Raw genomic sequence first — 25,465 nt, 5'->3', positions numbered from 1 at the left:
TTATGGTTTACAAATTACTGGATGGGATAACCGGATGGTTTGCCTTTTTAGGGTTCCGTAGCCAAATGGCAAAAAACGGAACCCTTATAGATTCGTCATGTCTGTCTGTCTGTCCGTCCGTATGTCACAGCCACTTTTTTCCGAAACTATAAGAACTATACTGTTAAAACTTGGTAAGTAGATGGATTCTGTGAACCGCATTAAGATTTTCAGACAAAAATAGAAAAATTATAACAATAAATTTTGGGGTTCCCCATACATAGAACTGAAACTCAAAATTTTTTTTTTCTTCATCAAACCCATACGTGTGGGGTATCTATAGATAGGTCTTTAAAAATGATGTTAAGGTTTCTAATATATATATATTTTTAACTGAATAGTTTGCGCGAGAGACACTTCCAAAATGGTAAAATGTGTGTCCCCCCACCGGTAACGTCTAAAATAAGAGAATGATAAAACTAAAAAAAATATATGATGTACATTACCATGCAAACTTCTACCGAAAATTGGTTTGAACGAGCTCTAGTAAGTAGTTTTATTTAATACGTCATAAATCGTAAACCGCAATTTACCTTTCACTCACGTTTCACATAAAAAAATACATTGTTTAAATTGTGATATACGGAACCCTCGGTGCGCGAGTCCGACTCGCACTTGGCCGGTTTTTTTTGGAATTAATACGACCATATCTTGGTCATTCTTCAAAATGGGATTATTTACTTCATTCCCTTAGCGATTTTGAGTTGTACAAATTTTGACAAAGTTTTGATAAAATATTAAATTCAATTTTAATAAAAGCTCATCAATCAACCAGGCATCACTTTTGGTCCATTTAGATAATTACAGCATTTGAATTTTAGCTATCAGAGTAATGATAAAATCGACAAGGAGAATGAATATTAAATCACATTTAGAAACGAGTCTATCGCGAATTTATTTTGTTACCTTTATTTACCGACGTTTCGACAAAGGTTTCACTGGTTTTAGGTTGTGCAGATTTCAAAAATGATAACCATTTTGGAATCTAAGTCACAAAAGTCATCATGAATGTCGTTATATGGGTTTTAGGGAGCGCAGATTCATTCATCCATGACGACTTTTGTGACAGTGCGTGGCCGCCATCTTGGATTCCAAAATGGTCATCATTTTCCAACGCCGGTACTCCCTGAAACCTATTAAACGACATCCATGACGACTTTTATGACAAAATGCGTAGCCGCCATCTTATATTTCAAAATGGTCACCATTTTCGAAACCGGTACTCCGTAAAACCTATAAAACGACATACATGACGAGTTTTATGACAAAATGCGTAGCCGCCATCTTGGATTCCAAAATGGTCACCATTTTCGAAACCGGTACTCCGTAAAACCTATAAAACGACATACATGACGACTTTTATGACAAAATGCGTAGCTGCCATATTGGATTCCAAAATGGTCATCATTTTTGAAATCTGCACTCCCTAAATCCTATAAAACGACATCCATGACGACTTTTATGACAAATGCGTAGACGCCATCTTGGATTTCATAATGGTCATCATTTTTAAAATCTGTACTTACTAAAACCTATAAAACCACATCCGTGACGACTTTTCAGACATGGTGCATGGCCGCCATTTTGGGATCCGAAATATAGTTTGTCAAAGGACTGTCTCATTTCAAACATAGACAGAGGTAATCATACTATCTTCGTTAAATAATTTCACGGTTTAGACTCACTTGTTTTAGTCACTCGCGCGACATGTTTCGGAAAGCCTAGGTCTCCTTTCTCAAGCACTAATAGTGCGAGCAGCGTTCACGACGACCGTGTACTCAGTACGCAATACACGGTCGTCGTGAACATGTCTCAAGTGACTAAAACAAGCGAGTCTAAACCGTGAAATTATTTAATGTTAGTATGTCTCACAACAGTTTAAATTCGAATACTATCTTCGTCTTACTAGCACCCAAAAAAAGGATGAGTATAGTTTTTTTTTTTGTTTTTATTTACTGCCAATTTGGTTTGACCATATTTATTTTTTTACATAGAGAAAGTGGTTATATGTCAAGGACAAGATCAATAGTTATTTGTTATACAAGGGTGCAAAGTTGTATTTTACCCGCGAGTGTTTCAACACAGAGAAGTAAAATACAACTGCACCCGTGTGTAACACAAAACTTTTCACCTCACTATAGCGAGGAAAGTGCAACATCCACAGGCGTTAGATCATCTTCATCACTGAAATCACTATTTTTTTACGATACTATAACAAAAAAAAACTGGAAATTCTGTATTTTTACGTGAGAAGTTTTTAAGTAAAAAATTTGTTGACAATGTTGACATTTTTGACGTATGAAATGTCAATGATGCGTTTTGAAATTGCATCGACTCAACTTGTGCGTTCAGAATTATATTTAACATCATTATTAAAAAAACAAACGTTTCTTATGGAACTTTAAGGTATAAAATCATTAAATAAAGCTAAATTTGGTATTTTTTATTAGATTCTCAAACCATTTGTTTAATGATAATTAATATCAAAAGAATCATTATTATGAGCGTTTTACGTTTTGTTATCTGTCAAGCTACTTAAACACGCTCCACCCAAGGTCAAATTACTTTCCCCACTAGTGGATAAAATGCGTTTTTCCCTGCTTGTTTTAAAGGATAAAAGACAACTTTCCGAGCTAGTGAGGGGAAAAGAAAATTTTATGGTCAGATTTTTATATGCCTCGGGTACTTTTTTCGTCTGAACGCAAGAAATTAAGAATTACCTACCTCCACTTTTTGTCAATAATTAAATTTGTTTTTATTTCAGACCAGCAGCAGTAATCCATATTTTGTTAGTAACATTTCAATAACTTAATTGGCTCCCTATTTGTAAACTTAGAAACTGCCGGCGGATTTTCTGCACTCTGTACCCCTATTCGATAGCGTGACGCGACGTACGCGTTTGCGTTGTTTCATTCTGTATGGAATTTTTTGAGTTTCTAAAACGTCCCGCTTGGCGCGCTGTTCAAAATCCCATACAAAAATAGACATACCGCAAACGCGAACACTCGTTACGCTATCGAATGAAATTTCCACTATGGGTTCTGTTTTCTGTCTTGTTGGAACCGTGAACAATTAATAAACCGATCTCCGTACTTCAGCGCATGTCTCTCGTCATCGAACAGCTTCCATACAATTTTTTCAAATTCACTCTCCAATTTCTTCATATTCACTAGGTTAGGTATTTATGTAATGCATCTAGGTTCCTAACCTGGGGGTAATTACCCCAGTGGGGGTAAAACTGGCATTTTACGGGGGTAATAAGCTGACAACAAAGATAACAAAGACCTATCTACCTATAAGAAAGAATATTAATGATTATGGAGGAGGGGTAAAATCGAGTTCCCTAGTTAGTCAAAGGGGTGACAGTACTAAAAAGGTTAGGAACCACTGACCTAGGTGAATTTTAGAGAATAATAAACCCAACTGGATATCCAATATTTCAAGAACGACGTAAACAAAACATCGTATTGATTGTGGAAAAGTTGTATTCGGTGCTACCTCGCAAGTCTCACAACAGATGAGTGTCTAAGTTGTAAAATACAAGCGAATGCGAGTATTTATTTATAAACAACCGTAGTATATGAAATTGATTGAATTTATCTTCAATTACCAATACATAATTATATTTCTTCTATTTTTTTTTTAATTAGGTTTGGCGACATATTGACTTAGAATGTGTCAAAATTACGAATAATGTTTTCTGCGAGAACAATTTATCGATTATGTTGTTGTTGTATATAGGTAGAGGCGGTCAATAAGGTGAGATTAAGGGTACCCCTGCCCTGAGGCTACAACCCGAATCAGGTCGTAGCTATGACAACTGAATCCAAAACATTCTCCTGTAGCATCGTAGCCTCGGTATGTCAATGGTTCCGTAGCCAAAACGACATAAATTGAACCACTATAGGTGACATTCGGATTTCAACATTTCAACTACAGTTGCATACTGTTGCGACATTACAGCGGCGGCGTTAAGGCCGCCGCTGTATCTGTCAAATTCCTTGATAATATGAGTGACGGATTGAACGCCATAATCGCCGCAGTAATGCGCCGGCAAACGTCACTCATTTTATTAAGGCATTTTTAATACTTATTGCCTGGCCCTGGCCAATATCCTGATACAATTTATAATCAGTAATGGTATTTTTGCAGGTTATATAATAAGGTTCACGTGTCTGTTCACATATTTATTTTCTTCGTGTATCGTACAATAATACGACGAACAATAATGAATGACCAAATATTACGGTTTTATTCGTTATGGAATGCCTAAGTACAATCTCAAAGTGACTGTCATAATATAATATGAATAAATCCGCTTATTTTATGTGTCCATAGGCCCATACTACCTGCTAATTATAATCAACACCCAATGCCGTGTAAATAATTAAGAGCTCTATGATCTGGCGAATTTACAGGTAAATATAATCCAATGACACTAATTAGCTACAACACTTAAGACCAGGAACCGACTACTGGGCATCCGCAACAAACAGGCTAATACCTAATACGAATATGTTATGTAACTAAACACAATTTTTCGTGTTCTTTAGTCATAATTGAGAATTAGGAGTAACAGCTACGATATATACATAAAAAACATTCACTGGTTCTAGTAGATTCTACTATCAGCATACATAACTAACACGTACAATTTTCTATGCGCCCATGCTAAATAGCTTAAGAATTAACTATGTATTAGTAACCTTTGTCTACATTACGGTGCATTTGGAGCTATTCATTTTAAATATGAGTTTGATTTATATACAGTCACCGAAAAACATAAACAGATTTACTATTTATATTAAACCATAATAGTACTACCGATGATACTATCTTTGCCATTTTCGAGTAATTCCGAGTATCCAGACTCATCAGAGCAGGCACTGTCGTTGTCCCCTGAGTTTTTAAAAACGTCCGTTTCCGAGCTAGAATTGAAACTGTCCATGTCAGTGCCATTGTTAATAAGCGACTCAAAATTGCCTTCGAACTCATTAAACACGGCATTCATCCGTAATGGTGGATATGTCGATCTGCGCCGGAACGAACTCTTTTCTCCAATCGGCACAAGGTTTACTTCATTTTGAGCATCAACTGCACTCGAGCAGGCGCCCTCACTCCCGATGCATTCAAAGTTTTGTATCCTTTCTAAGGCAGCAATCTTCTGCACGCTTTCTGAAGCTTCCTTAACCTCATCTTGAACGTAATGCGATGGCAACGAGGTCGGTTCGGCGTCAGAGTTCACCGTGCTGGCCGTCTCGCAGCCCGAAGAAACTGATCCGTCGTCGCTATCCGTGACGAGGAAGTTACTTTGAGATAATGATTGCAGATTTCTGTTCTGGCCCATACAAGTCGAGTTATTAGGCAATTCGCTTGATTCAGAAATCGATTCTAAAGTATGCGTTCTTTGTTCCTGTTTCTTGGCTTCATTTTGACTAGCTTCGTTATCGCTTAAATTATCGCCCATATTTTTATGACTTTCCTGCAAAAGGAGGTCAATCAGTTGATCCGAGACAGGGCCACTGTCTGAATGCGAGCGTGTTCTGTGCATTACGCTCGGGCACGACAGTTTGCGTGGGGACTTAAGGCGTAACATTGGTGAAGAACAGTAACTCGGGGCAGAATCCTCTGATAAAGAATTCCTTGTCCAAGCATTACAGATATTTTGCTTGGCATTCATTTCCGCTTCCTCTTCGTCCTCCTCCGAACATAGTTCTTCAATCGCACCAAGCTTTGGAGCGGATTTTGATCGCTCTAAAGGTGGACGATAGTTCATTGCACCGACGCTCAGAAGAATTTTTCTTCGTGGCATGCTTGGATTATCATATACACTATTAGCAAGACTTAATCTAGCGTTCTGTTTTGATATCCGATCTTTTTTGAATTCAAGAAGTGCTTGTTTTACTTTAATTTGGAGTTCTTCCGTGATCTTCTTTGAGACAATTTCTTTGGCGCAGAGAACGGCGTGACAGCGCAGTTCATGTTTCAGTTTTTTCCCCTCGTGGCGATATACCCAGCAAAAAAGTTTAGGATAATGAGGAGGACTGGCACAGTATGTGATTCGGTGGGACCAGTATTCAGTGAGGCCGTGCTCTTTGGTTGCGCCTTTCAGGCCGGAATTAGAAACAGACAATTTCATAACCACGTCAGGCTTTGAAGATTGCTGGTAGTTCCGCCACAAGGTTGCCAAAGGTTTCTCGACACAGCTTTCTCCTGAAATAAAAGAAAGTACTAAATTATAATCAATATTAACGCTTCAGATACTGAAAAGAGGTTTTTCTAACAATTTTTTGAAGTACAAGTTGGGTGTGATGTATATTTTAGGAATGCTGGCAATGGCAGTTTAAAAATTGTACGTAGAGATTGTAGAGCGTTTTTATAATTTGAACGAGAAACTTTCATGGTATAATTTTATACGAGTTTCAATGTACCCTCGTCGATAACAACTTTACACCACGCATACACATACAAATATCGCAGCGGTGTGCTCAATAATAATAAGAAACAAAAAAACCTACATGCACAACGTATATACAGAAACATGTGTCATGTCAGAAAATATGAATCTAAATAGATACCCCACAAACACCGTACAAAATCACTGAAAGCCTAAATTTTCTTACAAAAAGTGCCTGAGGAAAAATGGACCGTATACTTCTGAGGATTGTCCTATCGTAAAGAAAATGTGTACACATTGGGTACCTAATGATTCTCCGCATAATTTTTAGCAGATTATCGATTCGCAGACAACGATTCGCCAAACATCGGTTCGAAGAGTGATTTATTTGTAGATGTAACTTTTGGTTGACTAACGTTACGCAGACTCTTGGTTCACATACAGTTCAGTTCGCTTCTGTGTAAATTAGCAGAACTATTGTTGGACGATTTTCATTTGGCAGAGTAATCTTTTCGTTTAAGCAATGTTTAGTCGAATAACGTTTCACATTTTATACATCATTATTTTCGAAATAAAAACTTCTTACAAAAAAAACCGACTTCAAAAAGTACGAAATAAAATATAATCCTTTTTTAAATATATGCGTTAAGTATATGTATAAAAAGTAAGTTACGAAGACGTTAGCGAATATGTCGTGCCAAACTCGTGGTAAGGCTACAGTTGCACTACATCAAATTGGTGGTTTTCGGGAGGAAATGCTTTAGTTACTTTAGAAAACAACGAAATCACTACCTATATACACGTGCCTTTAAAATTTGAAAGTTCCCTCAATTCCTCATGGTTCCCATCATCCTAGTACACTGTACCTAGATGGAAAAACATCCTGTATGTCAAATCTATAGGTATACCTAGACTAGATTAATAATTAGAAACAGATTGCTGGCTTATACAGATGATGATTTATAAAAATTATTAAAATGGTTAAGTTTATATGTTTTTATTTTTTAAAATATATCCTATTGCTAATTGACTGCCCGCTGAAGAATCACATATATACTACTGCCGTTGTAAGTTTGTGTCACAAAAAACTAGATACCGTAATTGCTTCTAGTTTAGGTTTTAATCAATTTTTAACCTAAATATGAACAAAAGCATACCTATTATAGGTTAAATTAAAACCTATTCAATATAGGTTTTAATTTTATGGTAATTTTTGTTAGTGAACATAAGTAGACAATTAAATGTATCAAAACCATCTTTATCAAACTCAAACTAAAAGTTATTATGTAGATTAGTCATGTCCTAGTCTAGCCATAAATAAGAGAGAAGTTCTGCTAATCAATATTAATGCCAAATGAACATTCGACCTATTGTGTTTCGACCAATGGTTTCTCGGGTAATTATGACTGTTTCCAAATGATTATTCTACGAATAGTAAATATGCGTATCAATTGCTCTGCTTATTGACTACTCTTGCAAACGACTATTACTCGTAATGAGATTCTGCCGATCGTTACTCGGCCAAAGAACCCGTCGGCGAATCGTTGTCGGCGAAACAAAAATCGGCGTATTTTTTATCGGCATATCAATAGGGCACCGTACACATTGCCAGAAAGAGTTTAGAAAAGAAACAATAAAAGCAAATGTAACATATCTACTACAATCGAATTTAAACTGTTGTGAGACATACTAACATTATTTAAATAACAACAAAAAGCTAAACAAGCGAGCGCGAGTGACTAAAACAAGTGTGTCTAAACCGTGAAATTAATTAATATCTACTACAGTTTTTGAGATTATAGGAACTTTCAGTATGATGTTTGAGTATCACAAAAAAACTATAATTAGGCTTGGGTTTTTAATCCTATATTCAACTTAATGTATTCATATAAGTCGTAGGTACTTATATATTTTAGTATTCATCTTTTAATTTGCATGAAACTTGATGAAATTCACATCAAGTAACTTTATAGGTCTTTCCGATTTAATAAATAAAAATTGTGTCTATAAATAACTGCAAAATATGTCGCGCATGGTTTAAAATAATTCAATGTTAAATAGAGTATATCCTCCCTGCCTGCCCGCCTGCCTCCTAGCCTGTTGATTCGTTTAGGTATCATCAAAGAGAATTAAGTAGACATAGAATGCTCACTCCATACATCAGTTTTGTTACCAAAACGACTATTATTTTCGTAGTCGACACTCGAAATCTAGCGTCTAGTAGCGGAATTATCAGTATTGCTACTCGACAATAGATGTCGCGACGAACGGAAAGTCTAATGCTCAATGATTTTCAGCTAATATTATACTCGCCCTCAACCAAAATGACGACTGAGGCCATAAAACTCGAGGCAGGGGTAATAAAGCTCGGCGGTCGTAGTGATGGCAATGTGTCGATTACGAAGTGTTTAAAACGACGTCGATGTAATTTTATTTTATTTTAGTTTCACTGTAATTGCCCAATTATTTAATGAATTTTGTCTGTGTAAATATTATAGGTTAGTAAATAGTAGCGTAGTTAACCTTTTTATGCTTCAGTTTTACACTTCTATACCTTAAATAAAGAAATTGTATAAATTATTTATTTGAAATATTATGCACATGTTTTTAATTATAATGTTACACCGTATTTCCACTTTTATTATAATAATATTGAATTCATGCACAAGAAATGTACCTATTCACTCACTCAACTTATCGACAATATCGACATTCCTTTATGTGGGTTTACTACCTGCACTAATGGTCTCCGCTCGCTCCGTGCAATACAATGGGAAACTGATAACGCGAGCTCAAGGGTTTTATTGCCCTAGTCGTCATTTTGGTTGAGGGCGAGTATATAACCGGATTAACCGAAACTCTATTTCCAACTCCTTCTGCTTCTAATATTAGTTTTAAATTGTTGAGCAATACACTTTTCCTCAGTCGCGACATATGTGACATCTAGTGTCGAGAAGCAGTACTGATAATTCCGCTACTTGACGCTAGATGTCTTTTGGGTTTATATACTGAGGTAGATTGGATTTATTAATAAAATAAAAATGAGAAATACGATTAGCGTCCTGACATGTTTGTTTTATTTAGCAGAGTAAACCAAGAGTAAATTCTTGCCAGCACAAAATAATATCTTAACACTCCTCCTCGATTATAATGTGGCAAGAGTTAAAACATTTATAATCGTACATATATAAAATAAACATGTTTTACATTAACAAGTAAATAAGTAATCAATAAAAGTAACAGTTCCTAGTTACTTAAATAGTTACTCTAACTTAAATAGGGTTAACATTAACACATAACTTTGAAAGCTTTATATTGGAAATATCACTTTAAGGAAACACTGGAAACACTATTAATAAATGTTTAGTAAGTCTCTATTGTGCGCAAATTTATCTGCTAACAGAATTTTTGTACAATGGGCAATGGCAGTATCCGCCAGGGACCGGCCCGCTATCCCTTATCGGGGTTTTATAAGGGTATTGCATAAGGCTTAACTCACCATACCCTTTGCCAGACGAAACCCTTTGTTTTGGTTTTAAAAACCCTTATATAAAGCTACCACATTTGAGTAATCGGTAGCCCAAATACCCTTACAAAACCCTTATCATCCGCTCACCAACACCTTGCATATTGCTTATAAGGGTTAGCCTTATAAAGGGCTTTCCTTTTAGCATATAAGCGTGCTAATTTAAGTCGTCTACCTTGTTCATAAAGCACACATTACTTCGAATCCGAGCGATCGTCGGCGGCGACGGCGGCGTTCTTTGACTAGGCACGTATTTTCTTTCCTTTTCATACACTACCGTAGATATATACTAATCCTGTCTCTTTCACGCAAAGGGAAACCTTTATAAAAAGCGCTTAAAGATAAGGGTAACCCTTATTAAGAGCTAGCCTTATTTTTGGTTAGCTTTTCGGTAAGGGTTAGTCAAAGGTAAGGGTATGAATGGGCTTGCAGTTCAAAAGGGAAAGTCTTTCAATGTGTTAGCCGTGTTTAAGTGTCGCCCATTGAAAGGGTTTTATCGCGGAAAGGGTTGTCCGGTCCCTGGTATCCGCTTGTACAATGGGCTGTGCTCTGAAGAACTGTTTGACATGATGCCAACGGCCGCTTTCTATCACCGCACCGCTCGCCATCGGCAGGGTGTTCATCCTCACACCCTAGCACCTAAATGGTCGCGTACTGTGCGGTTTAAGAGGAATTTCCTCCCGCGTACGCTTCGGCTGTGGAATGAGCTCCCTGCCGAGGTTTTCCCGAGGGGCTACAGTATGGGGTTCTTCAAAAAAGGACTGTACAGGTTTTTAAAGGGTCGGCAACGCGCGTGTAATATCCATTCCATAGGCTACGGTAACTGCTTACCATCAGGCGGGCCGTATGCTTGATTGCCACCGACGTGGTATAAATTTTTTTATAAACATATCAGCAGCAATATTGTCTACACGATACACTGTTATGGTTTTGTTCTTAACTAAGTCTTTGACGAAATGAAATTTAATATCGATGTGCTTTGCACGTTTGCTATTTTCATAGCTATTAGCAAAGAGGATATAATAAGATGGACCGGTACTGTCATAGTAAATTTTGTAACCCCAGTAAATTCACTGTCATCTATCAACACACCTTAAAACTAAAAATGAAGATTTATAAAAATACGATAAAATGTATTTAAATATGGATAAATGATTTTTTTTTATTTGCATTAATTATTTTTATGATTTTGACCCATGTTCTTTCACTGATATGCGTTAAAATAGAGTTTTTATAAATTTAATAGCATTTATTATATTATTTTCTGCTTCATCTTTAGTTTTTAGTATCTAATGTTACGACAAGGCAGTGTGAAAAGTAGTTAATCACGTTGTGATTCGAAATCGACATCTTTTGTTTTATTGCAAAGCCAGGGGTCAGTCAAGGAAGTAATCTGGGTCCGTTACACTTTGTGCTAATGATTAATGATCTACCTAGTGTGGTATTAAACGCGTAATGTTTGCTCTTTGCCGATGACCTGAAACTTGTGCGTCAAATTATAGATGTATCGGACTGCGTCGAGTTGCAGAATGATATTGATCGAGTGGTTCAATGGAGTCACGACAATAAACTGCACTTTAATGTGGCTAAATGCTCGTCAATGTCCTTCAGCAGGTCCTACAGCCCGATACATCATCAATACGTGGTAGAAGGGGCGCCGATGGAGCGTTTGACGGAAGTGCGAGATTTGGTGGTGCATTTTACCGCAGATCTTTCCTTTAGGTACCACATTACCATTATTTGCAAGAAGGCATATAGGAACTTGGGATTCGTTCTGCGGTAGTGTCACGGGTTTTCTAACGTAAGAGCTATACGCGCACTGTACGAAGCCCTTGTCAGAAGCCACATGGAAAGCAGTTCTGGCGTCTGGAGCCCAAATGAGGCGAAATACAAGTTTATGTTGGAACGAATACAAAATAAATTCATCAGGTTCTTGTACCTAAAGTTGTATGGAGTGTACCCCTTCTATCCTCGAATGTATCCAACTCTGTTTGTGCTTGGAATGGTGGGATATAACCAGCTAGAGGCTAGAAGGGAATTGGCACTAGCCTCTTATATATTTAGGTTAGTGCGTGGAAAGGTCAGTAACCCAGAGTTACTAAAGTTAATAGGTGTTTACGCGCCCCCACGGTACGTGTGGCGGAGGCGCAGGCCGCCCCTGCTAGCCGAGCCGCACGCGCGCACCGGGTTGATGCGCACGGCCCCTTGGACGAGAGCCCTGCGCACATTTAACCAAGTTGCCAATCGAACTGACGTATTTTACTGTTCCGAGAGTGAATTTCTAAAAGTTACATTGTTTGTGTTGTGTTATTCTTAGTTATAGTATGTATATACCTAGTTATAGTAGTAGTATAGTTATAGTAGTAATTAATTATTTTTTAATGTTAATAGCCTGTCTACACTATCGCATTGGGAAACTGTAAGGATAGCTGTAAGATTTATTAAATAAATAATAAAAAAAATAAAAAAAATTCGCCGTTGTGGCTGAAAACATTCGTAATAGCTAACCTTATTTAATTTTGGCGCTGGGCTTTCTTATAGCATTTTCACTTTCACTTTATTTATTTAAAGCTTTTCGCAGTGGAAACGTGCTGGGCCCATAACCTTTTGGGTTTATATATTGAGGTAGATTGGATTTATTAATAAAATAAGAAATGAGAAATACGATTAGCGTCCAGATATGCTTGGACTGTCTCATTTAAAACATAGACAGAGAGAATCATACTATCTTTGTCTTACACTAGTACTAGCACCCAAAAGAAAAGGATGAGTATAGTTTTTTTGTTCTTATTTACTGACAATTTGGTTTGACCAACAATATGTATATATATTTTTTTCCAACATTGAGCATATTTTTTTTACACTAATTGAGTTTTAACATACGTTTTACCTTTCCTTTTTTGTATGAGTATTTAATTAACGTTATTTTCTGTGACTAATAACTTCAAAACAACTATATTTTCCTTAAGAGTTTACGGATATATTTAGTAACTTAATAAACATTTTACCTACCAATAACACGCGTAAATAGAGCACACTTTTCTTTCTTTCTTAACATTTTTGTCGCTCCATTGAAAGAAAGAAACAATTTGAAACCAAAAAGTAAAACTCAAATCCACATGAATATATATACATTCCCAAAGTTTCAAAAATAAGAGTTTTGAATAATTCACGGTTAGTTTCACTGGACTTATATTGACCGGGATATAGACCGTGATTACCTTTTGTATTGTTTATAAGAAAAAAAGAATAAGAATAAGAAATATTTATTAGCACAAAAAAAGAACACAAAACATAGATTCATTTAGAATATAGACGAACAGAATTGTGCTAAAAGGTCTAGAGCTCATAATATATATCGAGCGCTCATAAACAATACAAAAGGTAATCACGGTCTATATCCCGGTCAATATGTCTAGTTTCAAAAATATGTGTACGCTCTTACACCTTAGACAATAGTGTTCACATATTTTTGAGCCATATGTTTGGATCGATAATTTTGTCTTCGACTGTACCTTCCTGAGGCTCTAATGCGAAAAACGAAACGAAATCTGCTTCTCTAACGCTCGAATATTCAAAACCGATAGAGAGGCATATGACGAAATTTTGATTTCCGTTTTTTTTTTTGTCGTTTTGAGCTCGGATTTATACCTACGACTCGCTTCCCGCCGGCGGGACTCAAGCTAGCTAGTTGGTTGCCACACGCACTCACGCACGCACGTCACCGCGCGCTGTGCCAAAGAAATGTCTTCGTCACGAACAAATAACACAGCTTGTAGTGTGGATGGATGCAGAAACAACATAACAAATTAAGACGATTCTCGCTGATTTGGCCTTGAGCGTCTCAGCGTCTCTGTACCCGCACCCCGCTCACTGCGATCGTACGTGAATTTCGTCTCGGTGCGGCGACTGCGGCGGAACGAGGTTCAAAGAATAACCTACAGCCCAGAGGCGCGCGGCATTTGGCGCTATACCTCGTATTTGTGTATCTTTTGCAGATATTTTGTTGTTTGAGTATGAGTAGATCATGCGTGTAGTGGAGGTCGTAAATTATAATAAAAATATATTCCCTTATGCATTATACTTTACAAGCCTCAATTAGTTAATTTGTGTTTTATTTGTTTCTTACAAATAAATACCTAAGTCAAATCGACGGATTAAGATTTATAGCTAAAGCTTGGTATGTACTAAATTGAGGCGTTTATTTTATACAGTTTTTTTATCCGTAATAAATAAATATAAATAATGCCATTAATAGTTAACTTATAAAATTAAAGTACCTACTAGCTTCATATACTACTACAAATGTGTTATTTTTCGAAGTTCGAAGTTTTCTCAATCATTACGTGGGAACATGATCATTATTAGGGTTCCGTACCTCAAAAGGAAAAAACGGACCCCTTATAGGATCACTCGTGCGTCTGTCTGTGTGTCTGTCCGTCTGTCACAGCCTATTTTCTCGGAAACGACTGAACCAATTAAGTTGAAATTTGGTGTATATATGTAAGTTTGTGACCCAAAGACGGACATGTAACGTAAACAAATTAATTTTAAACACGGGGGCCACTTTTGGGGGGTAAAAGAGAAAATTAAAAAAAAAAAGTTTTTCAAACTATATCGTGTTACATATCAAATGAAAGAGCTTATTGTGAGAATCTCAAATGTATATTTTTTATAATTTTATGATAAACAGTCAATTCAATTCAATTCAATATATTCTTTATTCAAATAGGCCTAGCAACAAGCACTTTTAAATTGTTTAGAAGTTATTCACGAAAATAGGCAAAAAATGAGCATTCCCCCCTTTATCTCCGTAACTACTGGGTATAAAATTTTGAAAAAAATACACAAAATAGATCTTTACCTATAGATCACAGGAAAATTTATTAGAAATAAGCAGTCAAGCGTGAGTCGGACTTAATTATTTAGTTTTTGATCTAACCCCTACGGGTTTATTAAAGACATTTCACGCACGTTTCACATAAAAAATAAATTGTTTAATTTGAGTAATGTACGGAACCCTTGGAACGCGACTCCGACTCGCACTTGGCCGGTTTTTATTACAAGCGCGCCATAACCAAATCAGCGCTTTGCAGTCATTTATTTTTTTAGTGGTTAATGGCTATGTATGATGAACCCCTGTGGACGTCAGCTGCCGCTCCGTTGATGGGTTGAGGAATGGCAGCCACCGAAACACGCAAAAAAAATTGTTATCGCCTCCCGCTTGATACTCTGTCAGATGATAGTTTAGATGCTATTGTGAATTAAAAAAATGGTCAGCCGGTTGTATCTCGGTGGACCGTTAGCTGGTCACATGAACATGTAAAAAAATCTTTTCAGTCATCGCATCCCATTTCATACTTTGTCAGATGGTAGTTTAGATGATATTGTTAATAAAACAAATCGTCGGCCGGTTGTATCGCGGTGGAAAGACCGTCAGCTATTAAAACATTATTGTTAGTTTAAAAATAATTTTAATTGATTTAGCCGTTTAGTAAAAATAACCAAAGTTAGCCGCAAAATGGCCTGTTTTATTATTTTTATTACGGTAAAACTATAAATATCAGGAAATAAGTTAAATTTTATAATTGTTGAACAATAAATGAAGATTCATATATATTTTTTTCATAATTTTTTGTTTACCCATTTAGAAGACATAATACACCAAGTCAACTTGAAATTATTACTGAAATCCAGAAGGAGATACAAATAATAATAAAATAATAAAACGTTTATTAACCGGCAAGGATCACCCATGAAAAATTTACAGACATAACTACAATTACATTATTTAACACTAATTACTACTTAACTAAACCTACAATAAACTTAATAGTAAGTTTTTCCGTAAATAAAAATACGATAGGCCGTTTTGCTAGTTCTTAATCGATTAAAATTATTTTTAAACTACAAAAACAATGTTTTTAACAGGTACTATTCATACATACAACGTAATAGGTAATAGGTAGCTTATGTTAAATCAATTATTTATTGTTTCGAGATGGAATGGAACATTATTCAAAACGTAAAACTTGAATGACATTATAATATGTCGGTTAGAAAACATTTATTTATTTATTTCAAATGAAGTATTCTCAAACATACGTATATTATAGTATAATATATACGGATATTATCATTACATTCATTGTAATAGACCGCAAAATACCGTGTTGCGCTCGCTAATGCGCGTCGTAACCAAATCAGCGCTCTGCAGTTATTTATTCTTTGGCCACAATAACTCCGATATTATAGCACTTTGCTTGTGCATAAGCGAACATAGTGCAAGGAAGGCACGGAGCGACGAGCGACACAGCCTCCTCGTCTCAAAGCTGGCACACGACTGCCGGCCACGCCATTTTCAGGCTGCATACGCATGAAATGTGGAAAAACGTTCGATTTCTTAAGAAAATATTTTTTGATTAAGAAAAGCTATGTTGCATTTGTAGAACCTGTTAAAACATATTTGTTAGTTTAAAAATAATTTTAATCGATTAAGCCGTTTAGAAGTTATAAGCAAAGTTAGCCGCAAAACGGCCTGTCGTGTTATTTTTTTTTCGGTGAAACTACAAATTTCAGGAAAAAAGTCGAATGTTGCGATTGTTGTCCATAGAGTGAAGATGCATATATATTTTTTTCATAATTTTTGGTTGACTCATTTAGAAGTTATAAGCTCTAAAAAGTAACAGTTTTTGGCCAAAAACTGCGCGAAGCGCCTTAAAATATAGGTTTTTTTTCCTCTTTCGACGGATGAGGAAAAGTAAGTAGACATTCTCAATATAGGTAGGTACTTACACCTACTGTTATTATTTTTACGATAGTTACAAGCTACGTAATAATAATAATAATAACGCCCTGGCCCGCAGGACTCTAAGGATCGAGCGAGGAATATTTCAGGGTGACAGTCTAGTCCCCTGTGGTTCTGCCTAGCTCTGAATCCTCTCAGCACCCTGCTGAAGGATTTGCGTTTTCTTTGAGTGATAAGTATCTGTTCGTAAGAACTATTATATAATCTGTGCCTATGGTGCAAAAGTTAGCCATCGCCATCCAACGTGGTAACGCGGCGTAAGGGCAGCATTGCAAGTTACGTTTTTATGATTGTATGTACTATTAATTTAAATAACGTTATTTTACCAAAAAAAATTGGTAGATAATGGACTACAAGTACAAGCTAAAAAATTACTAGGTGGATCCTAGGTGCCACATCGCGCTACTCTCTTCGTCAATTTACGGCATTGGTCAATGTAAAAGTCGTTTTATTTAACAGAACTAAACACTCAATTTCGTTGTAATTTGTACACCTTGTACGTTGTCGTTGTAATTTTTATTACATTTTAGTCTTTAAATGAGGTCTCTTGAACTACACCTTACACCTTTAAAATCTGTCGGGTTTTACCAGCCCACGCCACGGTGTATAACTTTATAAGTACTTATCTATACGTCAACATCTACCTACTAATTGTCTATTTTCCTACTTACAAATGTTTCCTTAACGTAACTGCACGGCATCATTGATGTAAGTTCCAATTACTTATTATTCCATAATATATTCTCATTATATTCATCGTCATAATTAATTTCATAGTAAGTACTAATTTAGTTTTCTTACATGATGTGAATGCTGTTTGTAGAAGTAATTAGCATTAATTAGCAAATGGTAAATATGTGTCTAATTTATTATATTCTTAATATCATATAGGTTTAAAAAAAACCAGGCCAAGGGCGAGTTGGACTCGCGCACGAAGGTTCCGTACCATTACGCAAAAAACGGCAAAAAAAACACGTTTGTTGTATGTACTGTTTTAGTATTTGTTGTTACAGCCTGGTGATAGACGGACAGACGGACAGACGGACAGACAGCGGAGTCTTAGTAATAGCGTCCCGTTTTTGTTTTTATCCTTTGGGTACGGAACCCTAGAAACATCGTTTGGAAACGACCGACATATGCAAAATAGCACAACGGTTATAAACAAAACAACCTTTATAATTAAGTGGTTTGCACCGGACTCATTCCGATAATTGAAAGAATCGGACGTTGGTTTCCTTAATTTAGAAAAAATAAAGCGTATCCTGATTCCTGATGTATGAAGCGATTGATAACATTAGTTACCTACTTATTTTTATGAATTTGAGTTTTATCGCGAGATAAGATAAGTATTAATAATAATATAAAGTATGTGTTTGCCGAGCCCTTGCTCCTGGTTCTTGGTTTAAAGAAATAACGCAACATTGTGATGTGTCTTTAGTTGGTCTGTTTTAGTGTGAGATACCGAATACTATGGCGTTGTTAAATTTAAGTAAGGTGTCGTACGGCAACCGTGGCGGTGTCTTTATTTCCGTGTGCACATGATATTGTGTAATCGACGGATTACCTCACCGGCGTGTAATGCCCGCAACCGCAACACACCGGCTGGCCATCGCAACTCGGCCGGTTGTGTAACAGCGGCCTTATGCTCCACATGTCCTGCTGCAGCGTGTGTGCACTTTTAAATATAATTACATCGATGATATGGTTTACTTTTCCTTAGAACTAACCTAACTACAACGATCTACATTAAGTAAGAACATGAGTCGGTTTTGAAATAGGGCATTTTTAAACTTAGCAATAGCATTTTAGCAGTAGCTTTGGGTATATCTAATCTCCATTAAAAAAATTAACCTGCAATCAAATTGAACAACTTTAAATAAGGAAAAATCATCTGTGGATAATAATATTTATTTAGTGAAGTGACTCGGCAAATAATAACGTTGCGATCAACTTCTATTAAATAATTTCTAGATACCACAAACGCTCACTTATCTCGTGCAATGAGTCATTGAACTGTCAGTACAGGGAAGGGAAATACATCTTAGTAGTGTGCGGTGAGAGTGAAAGCTGTAAGCAGCGCCAGCGCCTCCCCGGCGCCGGGCGCCCCGATACCGTAGTCTGTGCGCGGACCAAGGATTACGACGCTTCATTTACTCTGCGTGCACTTTAGCAAATCGCGGCCACGCTATTTGCAAATGTATCCAGTAAAGTAAATAATAAATATGGTCTCATCGCGAGACAAACACTGATATATATCTAATAGATACTAGAACATTTGAACATTTCTATCATCCTTGTAGAATATTCGAGCTGCAAATCACGACGAACACGTAACGATGATTTGCAAATTCCGAGGTTTACCACCTCGTCAATATTTTTTTCACATCACCAATTCGAAAAGGGAACTTTTCTTCCCTGCTAGGAGGGATCAAAGTGGCACTTTTCTGTTTAAGGACATTTTGTTGCCAGTATGAAATATTGACACAGACATATGAAATTAGTATGCATATAATCGATTACGTGCATACAATTTTTATAACTTAAATAATATTTTGTTGTAATTGTAAACAATAAATGTAATTAGCGTATTTTAAATTAATTAATAGCGTATTTAAATTAAGTAAATTAATTAATTAGCGTAATATTTACAAAAAAAAACATAACAAAACATTAGTTTAATAATTTAATTTTTATTTTGACATTTTAGGTCTCCTTAAACGCAGCCATACTTGTCTATGCAATTTAAAAAGTTTATATTTAAGAAGTTTTGTACAAATATTTCACAAAGCATTATTATGCGATTCTCTATTGTGCATAAATTTGTAAATACTTAGTTTAAATCAATAACTTTATAATAATAAATATAAGTAATATCAGTCTTCATAGTGTTCTTCCGAAGATTTGGTTCAAAGGGGTAAGAGCTAATTTGTTACCAGAAAAATCTACAAAAATAATGTACTTGATTTTCATTGTATCATTTTAGGTGTTTGCTGCTGTCTTTGTAAATATATTAGGTACATAATTATGAGCTGTAGGTACTTTTAATTTGCCAGTACAGTCACGTCTGAAAATATCGATACGGACAAAGTGCCAGAAGTATGTACCTATACTAAGGTTGTGTATACATATTTTTGGCACTTTGTCCATATCGATCTCTGCTTAAAATAATAATGTTTTGAAACTAATATATGTATGTAATTTCCTCATAGGTGATGTGAAAAGCAGTATGTGTCACATGGTATCAAAATTATTTTCACCTTGGGCGTTAACACTTGAATCCTTCGCTTCGTTTAGGATTCAATTGTACGCCCTCGCCGTAAATATGTCATTTTGCTCCCTTGTGACACAATCTACTATTTTCAAATAAGTATATAGTGGCACCTAAACAACTCGAACGCTAATTACCAAGTAGTGGAATGGAACATCTAAGACGGTATGTACCTAACCTAACCTAATCCTTTAAAACCAGTCATTGTAGTCATTGTTTATTAATTAAAACGTGATAAATTTTGTCCTTCGCTGCCTGAAACACAGGAACTCCTAGTTCAGGCATTTGTAACCCACTTTCCTCTACTAACAACTCTTAGTCTTTAAGATGAACCTCTATACAATACTTTTTTCAATAAATTATTTGTATTTTGTATTTGTACTATTGTCATAGTGCAGCTTAGCTGTCATTTGCGCGAGCGTCTCGCTCGCACTACTTGAGAGGACAAGTCCGAGCAAAATTAATGAACGCGCGAATGACATCTACTTAACGCATTCACTGCCAGGGGGCGTGGCCTAGAAACAGACTTGTATGACGGTGAACGCACATGTGCGTTGGGGGCAGTGAATGTGTTAACTGATACGATTCTAATATCGGTTTGACGTCAGTGCACGTTCGAACCGGCCTGTAATCAGTTGTAGAGATCTTCGACGCAAATGCGTATACAAACTTCCATACAAAGGTGGTAAATTATTTCTGCAGCTGATATATTTAGTTTGCGAAAGTGTGTTCGTCTGTCTGTCTGTTACCTCTTCACGCTTAAACCGCTGAACCGATTTAGTTGAAATTTGGTATACAGATAGTTCGAGTCCCGGGGAAGGACATAGGATACTTTTTATCCAGAACGGAGTAAGTTAAGGGGGTGAAAAGGGGGGTCGAAATTTGTATGAGGAATTTATAACCGCTGAACCGAAATAGATGAAATTTAGTATGGAGATAGTTTAAATTGTGGGGAAGGTTATATAGGTAGTTTTTAATGTTTTTATACCCGAAATCATCCCTTAAGGGTGTAAAAAGTGGGGAGGAAATTTGTAGAGATCAATAATTTCTTAAAACAAGAACGTAAGCCTTTCACCATTTAAGTTTTCGTAAGAAATAAATACTGTTTATGTATTTTTGACCAATTAGCCATATCTTTAAGGGCGAAAAAGGGATGAGATGGGGGTGGAAGTTTGTATGGAGAAGTTGGAGAAATTGAAGAAGTTGGAGAAGTAAAAGGAGTTGGAGAATTTGAAGAAATCGAAGAAGTTGGACAAGTTGAAGAAATTGAGGAAGTTTAAGAAGATGAAGTTGGAGAAGTTGAAGAAGTTGAAGTGGAAGTGAAGTAACAAAATTAATAAATAAAAGAAAATAATTTCTTAAAACGCCACTATAAATGACCTATAGAATAAAGAAAATGTTAATCCATTTTTGACCAATTAGTCATCCCTTTAGAAAAGAAAAGTAGATACTTATGATTAAAATTTAATGTACTCAAATTACTAATTCCACGCAGATAAAGTCGCGGGCAAAAGCTAGTAAGATGTATATTTGGCAGTGCCCGGCACTGGCAGGCAGTGGTCACCTGGTCACGGAGCTCGAGGTGACATTTGACTGCGGACGGCGTGTGGTCGAGTCGGTCCAGAGACGGCAGTGATGGCATCATGGCACACCACAAGCGTGTCAGTCGCACCGCATGTCGTCACGTCACAGCACGATGTCTGCATGTCGCGAGTGGAGTTTTAGCCCATTGAAAGCGTTTCAAATGACACTGCTGGGTGATAATGCCTTGTATTCAATAAATCAGAAAGATCCGACTATTTCATGGTTTTTCAAGTTTTTGACAATGATCCGTTGGGCTCTCGAGGTCAGAAACTTGAATTTAACAAGAGCATTAGCGTTAGTATTATAGTAGTTTATGTGACTGCTACATAAAGAAAGGCATTAAAATATGAGTATGGGTTTATGAAACGAATCGTTTCACAAAAGGATCACACGAGTATTTTAATGCCTAATTATGTACATTAACATACACTGCTTTGCCTACATCAATATCATAATTATCGATGACGTAAAGTTAAAATTACGGTGCACAGATATTTACAGGTTTGTTAATATAGGACGTTAGCTTATCGTTTGTGAATATTATAGGGCTATGACATGGAGGTAGATAAACATATTTAAAAAAACCAGCCGACCCTTATTTGATGCAAGAAGGACTGTTGCAATCAAATAGGCTATTTTAAACAGACCGAACCCTAAGCAATATAGGTAGATACGCGGCGTTTAATAACAACATTCAACTCGCGTGCGTACCTAGCGAATTACTGTTTGCAACAGGATGTGCATGGATTAAAAGAAGTAGCTATACATTGCGATACTCATACCACTTGTAGCACGTAATTATGACTTTGTACCTGCGAATCTCATGCTTTTATTTTTACGCGTGACAAGGAGGATTCAAACGAGATCCAGCGCTCACTCCTAATAGTTAGGTTAGGCAAATATAATTTTCAAGAAGAAAGAACGCGGAAAGGACACGCTGGACATCAGCAAACACGTAAAATGATAAATTACAATTAAAGTAAATTAATTAAATACCTTAGCTAGCTTAGCCTTAAAAAATACAACAGTTGTACAATATTGTATGAATATTCATAACAACACTGCTGTTATTTTATGATCCTTTAGACTAGCGCCGGCTCGCCTCACGCGCCGCTCCTCAAATGAAGTTGATTTAGATATCATTGGCACTTGGCAGTCATTTAATTGACAAATTGAAGTGCTGGAGTAGAAATAGAGTAGTAAGGGGTTTTCTTATAAAAAATGGGATTTAGTAATGGAAGCGTTGCTCGAAAATCGTAAGGTTGGGAATAGATGTTAAGTTATTAGATATTAAGTTATTTTGAAAGTGAGTTGTCAAAAGCGACCTAATACATATTTGCTTTGCAAACTTTGTTGCCGCACCTGTCGCGATTAGTATAAAATAAATATTTGGATAAAGTTCACGTTATCCTGCCCGCCGCGCGACGTTGGAGAACGCAGACGGTCCCGAACTGTACTGTTCCTGTAATCGCGGATGACTCACTTGACCCCAGTGCTCTGGTGGCAAGCACTTGCGACTAATTATCCACGAATTCCACAAGGACACTTCAATGAGTTAAAAGGTCAAACACTGTTAATTTACATGGTAAGAATAATAACACGCACAATTCGTTGGTTTTCATGGCGAACAACGCGATACCACATTATGAATAACGTCAGTAATCAGCTAACACAATAACATTTCGTTAAAGTATAAATGCACGCTGTGACCAAGAGTGCATTAACTTACTTGGCTTCGTAATAATAGTGGAAAACAAATAACCTGGATACACGTGACGTGATCTCAGGTGGCATAAAGATGTACCCGTTAACAACTTTGTAATTCTTATAAATTAGCCATATCCGTCACGATATGCCTGTTGTTCAAAACCGCCACTGATTCCGTACATTATGGAGTAAATTCACGATTTATTGTGAAGTAATGGTAAATAATGGCGGACCGTGGATTATGTAGGTACGTGAAATGCGTCGCCGCGGCGCAAACATAACTACTCCACTCTCAAGAGTTGTTCCATACTACCATAGGTACTTTACAATAAAATTTACCTACACTACTTACGCACTGAAGTTCAATTAAGGGTAGGTGACCTATGTTTTTAACATTCGATACATAAGCAAGATGATTTGGTACTAGATTGGCCAATCGAACTAATCGAACGGTCACTTTAAATATTTAGTATAATAATATTGGGTGTATGAGGCATCTTCGAGACATTTGGGATCTTGTAACATCTGGAATTAGCAATTTCAGAAATATTTAAACCGCTCCCTTCTCGGTCACTAATCACTAAGTAAGCTTGAAAATACAGAGCAATGCGTGGACAGTTTTCTTACGATCCGGTAAGAAAACATTTTACGCATTGCTCAGTGGATCCTCTACCTAGCAGGTACATAGTGAATCAAGTTTCTAGTATGTACCTACAAAATGCCTGAACGCTCAGTGGCCACGAATGTTTTTTACGTCTAAGAGCCTTATGCAATCGCACTATGGCTCAAAAGCCGGATCTAGGCATTGACATATTGCTGCAACTTGAATAAACGTTGCTCAGGCGTAGTGCTTCATCGTCATTATTGGACTAAGGCTCCTTGCCGTAAACTATGTTATAGGCGAAAAACCTGTCGTCGCTTGTATCGAAGCCATTGTATGGAGGCGTAATAACAGACTATTGGTGATTCCTATGGTGATTGAGTTCTGTAGTAGGAGTAGGTATATTAATTTAATTGTGCATAATTGACGCGTGATGGAATTTCTTTCTCCGGGCTTGTCAAATGTAGCAAAGGTAGCGTAGCATAACGCGGTTGTTACGGCATCCTTATTTTGTTCCTCTTTGTATTTTATTTTCTTGAGAAACTGATATTATACTGAATAATGAAATCTTCAACGACAGTCGTCCCGTTGAATTTTTCCGACTCCATTTTACGCTTTTACTTTGCACAATGAATTAATAAGCACACAGCTATTTTATATTTTTACTACAAAATGGGTGATAATGATAACTAAATAACAAGAAACGTATCACCCGGAATATGTCCTGTTAAACGCGAAAAACTGGGGGAACTTTACGCTAATTTCGCATCCTCCGCCATGTAAAGGGGGTTACGCCTATTGGGAGGATACGTAATGGAAAGACTGTATTATAGCACTGCTGTTATGGATATCTTCTTTTATTCTTTTTAATAAATTCGCTAAATTATAACTCCGAATGACTAGCCTAGATGACTGCCTCCCAAGGAATGGCGAACACGCGCCCTCGTTCCATTAGACAGGGCGATACGGTTCTAAATTCAAAACGTGGCTGTTGCCAGTTACTAATAAAAAGGCTGTAAAGGTTACAAACCTTTACAGTAATGACTAATGCACACGCGTTTCATACGACTTTTTCAACACACATGCGAGGAAAAAACAAAACTTATAAATTAGATTTTTTTTGTCAAAACAGTAAAATTACAATTTTCAAAATAGCGACTTCCAGTTTTAACATCGAATAATTGCACAAAAGCGTGCTGGGCTTGTAGGCATTTTAGTCCATGGGCCAGGTAGCCAAATTTTGGAAAATAGTATAATTTGGGGGTACCAAATTTCCTTTTCACAGCAGTTAGATAGGCTTATCATGATGTTAAAAAACCATGATTGCCATCTCAAAATGGTAGCTAAACAAAATGGCCGCCAATCCAAGATGGCGGATATTGAGTTTTAAAAAATCAACCATAACTCGAGAAGTATTCGTCCGATTTCATTACTATTTCTTTTAAACAAAAGCTCCATATGTGTGCTTGAAATTTTGGTTACATATTTTATCGATAAAGTCAACCGTTAATTAGTAATTAAAAAAAAATTAAAAT

At 36.5% G+C, this 25,465-nt stretch overlaps 1 protein-coding gene across 1 annotated transcript in view; it reads right to left on the bottom strand.

Annotated features, from left to right (window-relative positions):
- Window positions 1-4,213: 4,213 nt before the first annotated feature.
- Window positions 4,214-25,465, bottom strand: part of LOC134754231 (uncharacterized) — a 69,755-nt gene continuing 48,503 nt past the window's right edge. Inside the window, exon 2 of the mRNA XM_063690406.1 lies at window positions 4,214-6,252. Within this exon, the coding sequence (XP_063546476.1) occupies window positions 4,844-6,252 (1,409 nt within the window). The 3' untranslated portion in view covers window positions 4,214-4,843. The remainder of the gene's footprint in view (window positions 6,253-25,465) is intronic.

Source organism: Cydia strobilella, chromosome Z (genome assembly GCF_947568885.1).
Source record: "Cydia strobilella chromosome Z, ilCydStro3.1, whole genome shotgun sequence".
Classification (NCBI taxonomy): domain Eukaryota; kingdom Metazoa; phylum Arthropoda; class Insecta; order Lepidoptera; family Tortricidae; genus Cydia; species Cydia strobilella.
The sequence above is the reverse complement of the archived record's forward strand: the minus strand, read 5'-3'. Positions and strand labels throughout refer to the sequence as shown.